The sequence below is a fragment of the Branchiostoma floridae genome, chromosome 2 (assembly GCF_000003815.2).
Source record: "Branchiostoma floridae strain S238N-H82 chromosome 2, Bfl_VNyyK, whole genome shotgun sequence".
Lineage (NCBI taxonomy): Eukaryota > Metazoa > Chordata > Leptocardii > Amphioxiformes > Branchiostomatidae > Branchiostoma > Branchiostoma floridae.
This window is the reverse complement of record NC_049980.1, coordinates 22,569,061-22,581,714: the sequence shown is the minus strand read 5'-3', so window position 1 is coordinate 22,581,714 and position 12,654 is coordinate 22,569,061. Positions and strand designations below refer to the sequence as shown.

The 12,654-nt window shown below is 42.4% G+C and overlaps 1 protein-coding gene across 3 annotated transcripts; it reads left to right on the top strand.

Annotated features, from left to right (window-relative positions):
• The first annotated feature begins 242 nt into the window (after positions 1-242).
• LOC118409375 (betaine--homocysteine S-methyltransferase 1-like) lies at positions 243-10,405 on the top strand. Of its 3 annotated transcripts, XM_035810359.1 has the most exons (8): positions 243-399; positions 3,868-4,015; positions 5,585-5,703; positions 6,372-6,563; positions 7,452-7,599; positions 8,099-8,281; positions 8,730-8,961; positions 9,259-10,405. In XM_035810359.1, exons 1-8 carry the CDS (start codon positions 391-393, stop codon positions 9,422-9,424), a joined length of 1,197 nt encoding a protein of 398 aa, XP_035666252.1. In that variant the 5' UTR covers positions 243-390; the 3' UTR covers positions 9,425-10,405. The 3 variants fall into 3 exon arrangements, with proteins under 3 accessions (XP_035666252.1, XP_035666254.1, XP_035666255.1); XM_035810361.1 differs by lacking the exons at positions 243-399; positions 3,868-4,015; positions 5,585-5,703 and adding an exon at positions 5,905-5,961; XM_035810362.1 differs by lacking the exons at positions 243-399; positions 3,868-4,015; positions 5,585-5,703 and adding an exon at positions 5,952-6,002.
• The last annotated feature ends 2,249 nt before the right edge of the window (positions 10,406-12,654 follow it).

Below are 12,654 nucleotides of genomic sequence, written 5' to 3'. Positions count from 1 at the left end.
ACACAAAACCACACAAATTATTACAAATATTTAAAATATACTTATATAGGATGTACAAAATGTACATTTGCTTACATGTTGAAAAATACTGTGTAAGTACTATTTGCTAACGGGGAGTAAAACTAACAGACAGAAGACCAAGCTGCTATTTTTTTCCCGCGGTGTGACGTCGGAATGTGGGCGGTGTCTCGCCAACAGCCAATCAGAGGTGACAATATCTAATTTGCATATATTACGTTGTTATTGTGTCCTTGCTCCTCTCTTCAGGTCAGATTGCTGTGTTTTCGACTTCGTCATTCCTGAGAGAAGGACGTGGTGCCTTGCGAAGGAGAAGTAGAGCCCTGCGGGACCAATTCAACTTCACTTATTTATCCACACAACTACGAGAAAATGTCTAAGGTACCATTTTCTGTCAGATTGTAAAGTTGGGCTTGTGGTAGTGTTGTTCACTTGGGGTTTGAACTTGACCGTACGCCCAAAAGTGGCCGAAGCCGTGCCGGGCACCCGGAGTAACGTTACCGATCGGCGCGGGCCACCAGTTTGAGCCGGTTTGTCGGCGGGAATTTGGGGGGAAGATGGCTACATTCTTTGGTTATTTTAAGCTTCATCCGTTTAATTACGGTAGTTATTGTTGCATACTTTTATAAGTAATTTTGACGCATTCCACCAACGTTATGCCGCCTTTTCTGTTTGCGTTGGCAGAATATTTTCTTTCGGTTTTACCTCGCTCGCATAGTTTTGCCGCGCGGACCGAACCGTATCGCTTTGAAGTTCGTTGAATTTGTTTTCACCGAGGGAGTTTGCCGACGGAATTATCACGCAAACTTCTCTCATCTCCTGGATTGCATTTTCTGATGTCTCTGCAATAATCGGAGTAACGTTATATTCTCTTGCTTGGTGAGCCATCGGATTTTGGACGAGTTTGGCGGGAAATCAAATTTGTCATTACCCTTGACCAATATTTCCCCATTACCGAATGGGTCGAGAGCGTTTAACAGCCAAGGCTTGAAGCTGTCCTCTGCTTTTGGATTTTGTCAGTCACACCCCTAGTCGCGGGCCTTTGCACGCAGTCTTTAACATAATTTAAGACTACATACAAAAGACTTGTTCTACAAGTACAACTTGCCCCCCGGCTATCACACCCCTAGAAAGTCTAAAGGGCTTTGAGTTGATTTGCACACATTTTGAAAAAAAATATTAGAAGGTCGAAAGAATAAGATCTGATAGTCTGAAATGTGCTTTGATAAAGAAATGGAATTTAAAAGGAGAGGTACATTTTATTGATTTATCTTGACTTTTGATGTCATCGGCTGTTTGGTGTTACTTTGGGAACCGGCTGTGACCGGTTCAGGGGGATGTTTTGTTTGTTGCGCTATCAGCTGCCACTATTCGAGCAAAGTTAGCTTCCTATTGTGTCCGCCAGCCAGCCAGATTAAAATGCCTTATCAAAAACCAGCATCTGCTTGGAAGGTATCCACAGCTCAGTGAACATGGTAAACAAGTCAGCCACAATGCTACTCGGGTTACATTAAGCAAACAGCTTTACAGTAGCAGAGTTTTTGGCCTCCATTTAGGGACTTTTTTTAAAACGAACTTAATTAACTATTATGGTAATGTTCCCAATTCTGTCATCTAGAAATACTCCGGTGTCAGCTCTACAAGTCTGTCACATTCAAACCATGATTTGAACCTGTGTTCTTCACAATACTGTAAATGCAGAAATGTTCGCGGTGGATTAATGTTTGCGGTTGTCGCGGTGACCACTTCACCGCGAACATTTTTCTATTATAGTATTAGACTGCAGTCTATGTTGTTACTGCGAACCTAAAACCACCTCAAAAAGTCCTTTTTCCCGCTACCACGAAATTAAATCCCCGCAAACTTAAATGCATTTGCAGTAATGGAAAAGTGACACAAGCTGGGCAGGACTGTGTGACCCCGGTCCCGTCTTTTTATGGGTCCAAGTTTGATGTTGATCTCTGCATGTAGCCAGATTTCTGACCTGTGCCACAAAAAAGGACAGGGTTGCACCGAGGACGTTACTTCTATAGCTATAACGTCCTTGGTTGCACGGGCCCAATCCAAAGTGATGGGTATGTGGTAGCACCATTTCTAGTGGCAAGTCCTATCAGCCAACAAGTCACATTTTTCAACCAGAGAAGACATCATGGCATATGAAAGAAAATTCAATTAGGTAAATTCAAAGGCAATACTGTGAGATGGGCATTGATGTCTCCTTTTTTGTGTGTGTCAAAACTCTTCTCTGGTCACAGGTGGAGCATAGAATTGCATTTTGTACATCAATGGGTAGATTCAAAGGCCATACTCTGAAATGGGCGTTACTGTCTTCTCTCTCTTTTTTTTTTTTTGTCAAAGGTCTTCTCTGCTCACTCATGTGGAGGAGCATTATGTAACTAATTGTAAGAACTTTTTGCCCAAGGTCTTGTCTGCTCACTTATGTGGAACATTATGTAAGAACTGTGTTTTACACAAATAGCCAAGTCTTGGATGATGCAAAAGAATAGGATATCATATATCCATGGCTTATTGAAGTCCCATGATGCTTTCTGCTGGCTAATTGTATTTGGATACCACTTTACTGTGCAAAATTGCTGAGTGAAGCAGCCTTTCAAAGGAACCAGATTAGACCAGTTCTGTCCAGAGCATTGTTTGCAATGAAAGATAAAGACTTGTTTGTTCCAGGGTGGCAGAACAATGGAACAAATACAATTGTGCAGTGACAGCAAATTGGTGCAGGGTCATGTTACAGACTACTACTGCACTGTGTTTAATAAGCCTTTATGTTCTCTTCACAATGACATATGATATATGCCACAAACTTAAACCCCCCTCAAAATTGTTTCCATTATGTGACTGTAGCACTACTATTGTTTTAGACATGGACATTACATTAGAAACACATTTTTTCCCTTCCTGGCTAAGTTCCTCCAAATTAAATCCAAACCAACTTAAAACTGTTTACAGTATTTCAAATACCATACCAGTGAACAATACTTACAATATTGAGGTTAAGACTAAGTGCCTAGGTAGTATTGGCATCGGATAGTACTGATTATGTTCTATTCCCAAACAAAAGCTCACTTTTTGTCTGGACTATATAAATATTCTTTTTCTGGATTGAAAATGAGCAGCTGCAGTTTTCAGAACAGTTGCAAGGTGGCATCAGGGCACACATCTGAGGACTGCTATCATCAGAAATAAAGTTGTTGTTGTTTTTTTTCAGCTATATCATTAATCAGATATTGGTGCACACCTTGTGTACCATAAATATGTAGCCCTCCTGGATCCTATTGAAAATCTTCACCCGTATTGGGCTGTAATTTCCAAATTACAATATGAAAATTTTGAGATCATAGCAGGAAGAAAATGTCAACAAGAGGAAATTTGCCAGCTACAAACTGTAGGCATGGTACCTTTGAATTGTATGATGTGCAGGGTTCTAGCTAGTGCATTTTAGCGTAGTGGGCCACTACGCTAAAATTTGTGACCCCTACGCTAAAATAAGGACCACTACGCTAATTTTTAACTAGTGTAGTGGTGCTTTGCTGTCATTTGCTTGTTCAACAATGACTAATAAATGTCTGAACAATGAAAATTGATGATATGCCACTCAAAACTGACCCCAAAATCCTAACTTTTAACTCTACATCTTCAAATCTCACTGTGGAAGGACCAAGACCCCCCCTTCCACACCAATCTCCTGATTAGTCGCTTTGCAACCATGCCATTCCCACTATGCTAAAATAAAATCCTGGCTAGAACCCTGATGTGCATGAACCAGAAAAGTATGGGTATGGTTACCTTGCTAAAACATGGTTCCAATGACTTCTCTCTGACTCTTCCCAGGTGAATGGAGAAAAGAAGGGTGTTCTGGAGAGGTTGAGGGATGGAGTTGTGGTGGGGGACGGTGGGTTTGTCTTTGCCCTGGAGAAGCGTGGTTATGTGAAGGCAGGACCATGGACCCCAGAGGCAACAGTCGAGCACCCTGAGGCCGGTAAGTCACACATCAGACCAGTGTTTTTGCATGACTCTGGTGAAATGAAATAGAAACATTCCATATCTTTGCCTCTGTAGTGTACTGTTGGCACTGATTGACTCTGAGTCTGACCTAGAAAAATACTGCATGTACTTGATACAGAACATCCGTGTGTGATGTGATGTGATGTGGTAGGTTTGGGTTATGCGGCCCAGATTTGGGTAACTGCTTGGTTTTCCAGCTTGTAGCATGCCAAAATGAACATTTGCTTGTATAAAGATTATTGAGAAGAGTGCTGAAGGTGTGGCATTTCTTTTGAACGCGGGACTGACGACTTAAAACGTTCCCTAAGAAATCTTCAACCGCTAACGTGACAGGAAGTCAGGATTCAATTCTCAGATTTGTAGAGTTGAACTTGAACCTTTCCTAACAATGCATGCTTTTGCGCCTTAGTATGAAGGCTTCAAGGTGATAATACTGAATCAGATGTATTAAGGCATATCTTATACAAATGTATGCAGTGATAATGCTAAGGTTTTACAATTTATATTGTATATGCCCATATGCAGACACTATGCAGTGTTATTAGGTTAGTGACTTTGATAACGAAAGTCTTGAAATGAGAAGTACAATAGGTATTCTTGACATAATGTTCTCTTTTTTTCTCTATTTTTTTGTCCTTTCATGATGAGTTTGGTGTGTTGGCTTGTCAGGGTTTTTTCCAGAAGTAAAGCTACAGCAGCAGTCAAGGGAGACTGAGGGATGAGGGCTTTCAACACCAGTGTTTCGAGACTACCCAGAACATCAAGAGGCCTGCATTCAAGACAAAAATTTCCTCTGCTTGTTTTTTCAGCAAAAAGCACATCAAGCACTGACCAGGGCAAGTGGAGACACGGTTAAGAAGAGACTCCAAGTTGAAGAGACTTACTGGGTCACCAATCAAGGGATACTTGATGGGAATACAGGGTGAAGGGCTCTATCCCTCCCTTGTAGTAACTAACATGGAACAGGGATGGCAAGTGAAACTTTCTCAACTTGCAGTGTTTTGAGAATAAGAGGAAGTTATACGTGATTCTCCTTTTGAAAATTGGGTGTTGACTTTCGGATTGTTGATTGGATAACCTTTTCAAAGCCTCTGGCAGAATGGCGGCTGTAGTTTCTTAGCCGTCTGCCCGAACCATGAGCACAGCAGGGTAAAAACCCTCTTGTTGGAGGTAGTGTGTTCAGGTAACGGCATAAGATATACACAACATAGCTCCTCTGTTTCACCAGGACTTTCTACTCTCTTACAGCAAAGACGACGTAGACTGACGCTCATACATATATCTTAAGTATCTTTGCACAAAGTGGTTACTTAGCACTATAACATCAAAGATCTCTTCTCAGGAAAAGGGGGAGTTGTGACATATTCGGCAGTTTGGGTAAGTAAGTCAAACTCTGGGGCAAGTTAGCTGCAAGTCTTAACTACATATAGATCATCTTATCAGGACTTGTAAGCCCTATGTTTGTCAAGCCGGAACTTGGAGTGTGGTTCACAATGCTGTGTAGATGGATGCTTGAACATTTTCTTCTCTGTTGTGTTGACAGTTCGCCAGCTGCACCGCGAGTTTGTGCGTGCTGGCGCGGACGTCTGTCAGACGTTCACCTTCTACGCCAGTGACGACAAGCTGGAGAACCGTGGCAACACCGCCAACAAGACTCACACAGTATGTTGGTAGATGGTGTGATTGGTTACAAGACTCACACAGTATGTTGGTAGATGGTGTGAATGGTTACAACAATACTCACACAGTATGTTGGTAGATGGTGTGAATGGTTACAACAAGACTCACACAGTATGTTGGTAGATGGTGTGATTGGTTACAAGACTCACACAGTATGTTGGTAGATGGTGTGAATGGTTACAACAAGACTCACACAGTATGTTGGTAGATGGTGTGATTGGTTACAACAAGACTCACACAGTATGTTGGTAGATGGTGTGATTGGTTACAAGACTCACACAGTATGTTGTTAGATGGTGTAAATGATTATAAATGTCTTGTGTAAAGCTGTCAGGACCACACAGTAGTCATTAAATTCAATACAGGGAAATTGACATGGTTTTCTGGCAGTGTAAAATAGCTAGGCGAGAGTTAGGTTTTTTGTAATAACACTTCTTCAGGTGTACAATGCAGATGATGCACACATGCTAATAAGATATGTTACAGAGGAAAACTAAACATGAATTACTCTAGTCTAAGATACAAACATGAATTACTCTAGTCTAAGATACAGGCATCCCGTAAAACTACCTTAAGACACCATGACTGTTACAGTAAAGAAAAGATGGACATGTGCACCATGACATTGGTCTGCTTTTATTTCACCAAAGGGGTCCAAAATCAACCAGGCGGCATGTGACCTGGCCAAGGAGGTGGCGGACGAGGGAGGATGTCTTATTGCAGGCGGCATATCACAGACCCCGACCTACCTCAGTGGCAAGGGGAAGGAGGCTGTCCAGGCAGAATTTCGCAAGCAGATCCAGATTTTTGTTGCCAATAATGTTGACTTCCTGCTTGCTGAGGTAGGTAGCTGACTTGAACTGTGGCATGCCTACAGTAGTTTCCCCACTCAAAAAGCTTCAGAAAACCATATTTTGACTTAAAATTCTATAAAACTCCACACTATATGGAAGTAACCCTCACAACCCACCTGCTCGTTCACCCTGCTTTCTTGCAATGACCCTTAGAATTACAGCTATACATCAAATATTTTATCACTTTGTAACAGAAATAACTTGCTGTGAAACAATTTTTGGTTTACCTGACCTGAAGTTAGTCTCGTTCCCAATTTTGAAGTGTTTTTCAATCCATGTAATCCATGATCTTCATTCATCATAAGTAGTTGAAGAGTCTTAATAACAAGCTCTTCAGTTAATTTTGCATCTGTATGAAGTGACTACGGCACCCAAATGTCAATCAACTGATGAGAATAGTCCTTGACTGCTTGCATCAGCCTTTCCAACATGCGTACTGCTGCCACGTGCAAACTGGATGACATTTGAACACAAATTCACTGACACTCACAACTTACAGAGTTAAGTGCCAGAGACTGATGACACATAAATGCTCTGGTGTGTTTTGGGCAAATGGAAGAATTAATATCTGTTGACTTGCACATGGTACCATGCATGCACGTGACAAGTAAGCACAGAACCATTACTTGAAGTACAGCTCTCATGACCTCTGTTTCGCTCTGCGTAAGTGTGTAAGACGTAGCTTCAAAATGCATACTTGTGCCTTGTGCAAAGTACATGTATGTCACATTTCTGCACAAAGGTATAACACTTAAGTGCATTAATAAACTCTGCAGTTCCAGTAATTTGAGCGAGTGTACCCTTGCTATGTGTAATTCTGTGACATTTTAGACTCATACCTACAGGATTTGCAACATAAATGCTGTACCATTTCAGTACTATGAGCATGTAGAAGAAGTAGAGTGGGCCATCGAGGTGCTGAAGGAGACTGGGAAGCCAGTGGCAGCCAACATGTGCATCGGGCCGGAGGGAGACATGCACGGGGTGTCTGCTGGGGAGTGTGCTGTCCGTATGGCCAAGGCTGGTGGGTGTCATCAGAATAGTCATTTAAACTTGCTTCAAATAGCTATAGACTGGCCATAGCCTGACTGTTATCGAAATTAGCAGTTAAACCAATGACAGCCTCTATTGGTTTGACCAATTAGATTAGAGATTGGCTGCATGTTGCTTTATTTGAACTTTTATCTATATGAGATGCCAGATTAAAACTACTGTTGTATGGGTAAAAAAAATCTTCCTTTCTAACTGGAGCTAGTGCAGAATCTTTATCTTATGGCCATGCCCATGACCTAAGTAGCATCCTCACAAGCTACTGCAGGGGTTTTGTGGTCAATGTGGTATTTAAAGGATGGGCAGAATTGCTTTCAGATAGGCCACATGGCTTAGTAGCATCCTGGTCAATCAGAATTCTATGCTTGTCAGAAAGTCTACTCCCCAGGGTAAGGTAGGCATGGTCAAGGGATGGGAGTGCAGCACCCTTGCTCCCTCTATAGTATTGACACGACTGATGACTTTGACTCCAGGAGCGGACATAGTGGGCATCAACTGCCACTTTGACCCTTTTGTGTGCCTGGAGGGTATGAAGAAGATGAAGGCAGCACTGGACAAGGCTGACCTCCATCCCTACCTGATGGTGCAGCCCCTTGCCTACATGACCCCCGATGCTGGCAAACAGGGCTTCATCGACCTGCCAGAGTTCCCCTTCGGTAAGCTCACACTTCACCAGTAAGAAATCTTGTCTTATGAAGAAGGCACTTAGAAATGACAGCCTTCACCCCCTTACCCATACTGCTTTGATAAGACCACATAAATTGCAGCAGTAATGCCACATTGTGTATATGATTGAAACACAAAGCAACAGACAAGAAAAATACTTCAATCCCTTGGGGTCAGAATACCCTTATAATGTTAGTTCTTACTATTTGTCAGTTATTAGTTATTTATTTCAGGCACAATGGCATATAGCCTATATCAACACATTATTAGCAATGCATCTAGAACTGTATATCTGTTGGCAGATTACATTATGGTACAGCTGCTTCTCTTTTCTTTAAGAAAAACATCCTCTCTGTAGAAAACACTAATTAAATGACAGATCTGATGTGATTGATTGCAACCTGTAAGTCTCTGATGTGCTACTGTCTGTCCTAACAGCGCTGGAGCCACGTGTGTGCAGCCGCTGGGAGATCATGAAGTTTGCTCGTGAGGCATACGAGATCGGGATCCGGTACATCGGTGGCTGCTGCGGATTCGAGCCGTACCACATCAGGGCCATAAGCGAGGAGCTCAGCAAGGAGAGGGGAGGCTTCATGCCAGAGGGTTGCCAGAAGCACGACATGTGGGGACAGGGCCTGCGTCTGCACACAAAGCCATGGGTCCGCGCCAGGTAAAATTGTCATGTGAAACAGCCTTTCACAGGGTTTTTGGATGACCTATTAAAGTTCCTGAGTTAGATTACAAAGATTCAGTGGGCTTTAAGCTTTTCAATGGCCATACAAAAATGAAAATAGAGGATCAATTAAAAGCACAAATTTCCAAGAGCAGCACTCCAATTTGTAGTTAACTTCTTGAATTTTAAGATTAAATAAAAGAGAAACTTACAAATCGCTTTTTAAGAAAAGATTTTGTTGTCTTTTTTATTTGGTAACACACTAAGAGATTGTTTTATTGTTCCTGTCCTCAGGGCCCGTCGTGAGTACTGGGAGAACATGAAGCCAGCCAGCGGGCGTCCCTTCTGCCCCTCCTGCTCCAAACCAGACAACTGGGGCGTCACAGCCGGCGACGACATGCTCAAACAGAAGACAGAGGCCACCACAGATGAGGAGATCAAGCAGCTGGCAGCAAAATGAGAACAGCGATTCTGCAGAAGTTTCGCCTCAACACAATCTTTAGCAACTAGTGATAAGACCTCAACCAAAGAAGACAGAAACACTGCAGACTTAACTTCAGAAGGTCTTTATTTTCTGAAAGGTTCAAGACTTATAACACCAGTCAGGGAGACTATACTTCAAATCCTCAGCTTAGGTTGTTATAGAGCTTTTGGCTTCTGTGAAGCTTGCTTTCTTCTTCTTCTTCACACAAGTGCCTTAGTCAATGGAAATAATGCTGGTGCACTAGAAAAGGACCATGAATGATTGTGTAAGGATATAGAAAATGTTAAAAAGAGCAAGTCTTTGAAAAGATACACAGTTTGAAAGAGAATTTGATGCACAAAACACACACACACATATCCATCTGACAGTTCAGCTTTCTTTGATCCTGGAATATATGTGGTGACAGCAAATATAATGCAAGTAGCCTTGTGGAACTGGTAGTTTATCTTGTCAAATGCTTATCCAACACGATTGAATAAGCAAATTTTGATGTAGTTTCTAAAGACTGAGTGACAGACAATGCATTACAGATGTTGCACATTAGAATATTTTGGACAGGACAGGAAAATGTTTCAATAATACAATACCAATTTTGGGGTAGCATATAGATGCACTGCTGCTGAGTTGTCAGAATCACTTTGAGAATTTACATTAGAGATGTTGAGCAATAAGTGCACATGTTACATGAGCAGTGAACCAAGAAAGTACCTCGTGCTGAGAAACGCTGAAGAACACCGTACTTAACTGGGTAGGCATCTGTATGAAAAAGAGTTCTGTACAAGAACTTAGTTTTGCTGTGTTGCTTGCTCTGTAAATGAAACAACAAGTTGTGGATATGTGTAAAACGACACTCAGATCATTGTGATTCAGGGTGATATTTTGATGGAAGTTGTCAACGTACTTAAATTCTTATGGTCAAGGTACGAGTTATAGAATAAACAAGGTTGTGGATCTCAACGTGTACTTGAACGTGACTTTCTAGACTTACTGAATGCTGTAAAGTGATTTGAAGTTTGCTGGCGCTTTATTTTGCAGTTGCAGACGAAAGGAACTGGTGGGGGCGTGTACGTACTTAAACGTGACTTTCTCGACACTGAATACTGTAAAGTGATATGTAAGATGCTGGGACTTGATTTTGCAGTTGCAAACGAAAGGAACTGTTTAAGCTCACCGTTTCACCAACTGTAATGGCGCTATGGAGGGATGTCACTAGTATAACGTAGCAGGGCTCAACACAATTAGGCTCCTGTTTTCCTGATATGTAATTGGGAGGCACCGATTCAAGCCCCGGGAAACTTGTTGCCCTTTCTGCTGCAGACGCTACGGGGGTCTGAACGAACGAATGACACACATGAAACCTCCGCAAATATTTCGCGATTTACAGTTTTTTTCCCTTTAAGTCGTGCTTCTCATGTCCCCGCCCCGAATTTCAATGTACATGTCCTTTTAAAATTGTCAAATTGAGGCTGAAAGGAAAGGTTGATTGGGCCCTTGGTAGCTGCTCGAGTCCGCCTCAATTTCATTCCAATCAGGTAACATTCAGGATGAAGCCCGTGTTCCCCGCCCACACGTGTATTAGCGAACCACAGGAAGACCACAAACGTAACCTCTTTTGAGGAATGAAAGGGTAGAAAAAGAGGTATGACCCTGTCCAGGTGTCTGCTGAAACAAGTGGATAAGAAGCTGTGGTGAATATGTAAAAGCAGCACCATACCTGATATGTGCAGGCGCTATTGTGGGAACAATAGTTTTTTTTTTACTTATGATACACACAACGTATCAGTCTTACTTGACTATCTTAAGCCTCGGTGTACATTCCGATTTGTTCGCTCGATCGTACACGTACACTATAGGCTCCTTCTCATTGAAATGTAGAAAATGCTGTCGCCTGACTTTACGCCTTGATATTGAGCAAATTATAGACAGCATGACTTGTCCCTTTGGTTTTCCACAACCCCTGTCATGTTTTACAAAAGATGCACCACAACATTCATATTGGTTGATGGCTTGGAAGACTATCATAGCCTCGGGTGGGATTTCAACCCTAAAAATGGCTGTCGCCTGACAAGAATTCAAATACTAGCCAAAAATGGAACAATTCAGTTCCCAAAATGATTGTACGGCAAATAAAACCAGCTACCCAGGCCCTCTGTCCGATCACGTCAGATCGCTATTATCACTGATGTTGGAGGCTGTGTGAGGAGGTTTATGCCTGTCGCCGATTTCGGTAACAAACGCTACCACCACGAGTACGATGGTTGCCACGGTTATATTATCCACGTACAAGACTAGAAATTGCCGTTTTTGTGACGCTTTACAGTTTTTCTGGTTTTCTAAAGAAACAAAAAAGGATCATTGACTGCCATTTGTATCCCACCTTGCTTACAAAATGTTGTACAGAAATGACTGTAACAAACGTTACCATTGATGCTTTCAACAAAAAATGACCAAAAAAATGCCATTTTGGACATTTCAATGAGAATGAGTGTTATCGGCTCATGAAGCAGCAAGTCTCCGTGTTGTTTCAGTAGCAGGGTACATTTTTACAGGGAGGAGTTGGGCGTAAGACAAAAGCGTTTTTGTAGCGTGTGCCAAAAATATCGGGTTACAAACTAATTGAGGTTGGCCGATCGCGGAATAAAACAATGGAGACTGCCAGACGACTTTGGAAACCTCTCAAGCTTCTAGTAATGGCCCTCCCCCTCATATGACAGTCACGACAGAATGGAAGATCTGAAATCCGTTGCTTCAGACGTCCACAGAGTGCCATCCACCCTGAAGCGCCTCTTTCCGTCATTTGAACTATGCCAAGTCTACGGCGATAGTAGCTCTGGGTGACCTCAAAGGCACATGGAATTTTGAAGTGGTCGGAACTGACGTCCTAGAAACGTTGTCAAGCTTCACTTGAAACCATTAAGTGGTGGTATTTTGTGAGAAGTGCAACTTCTTGAAATCCATCGCAAACCGGGCTCAAAGGCACTGGGATTGGTTTACTCCTGGTGCTCAATATCACCCACAGACCTGTCCCTTGTGCTGAACTACCTGTATGTGAAGTGTCACATACAGGTAGACATGCCTGTCCGTGGTACTGAGCACTAACTACATACAAACATGCCTGTCCATGGTGCTGTGCACTGACTGCATACAAACATGCCTGTCCGTGGTGTTGAACATTGTCCACATACAAAGGTGCCTGTCCGTGGCAC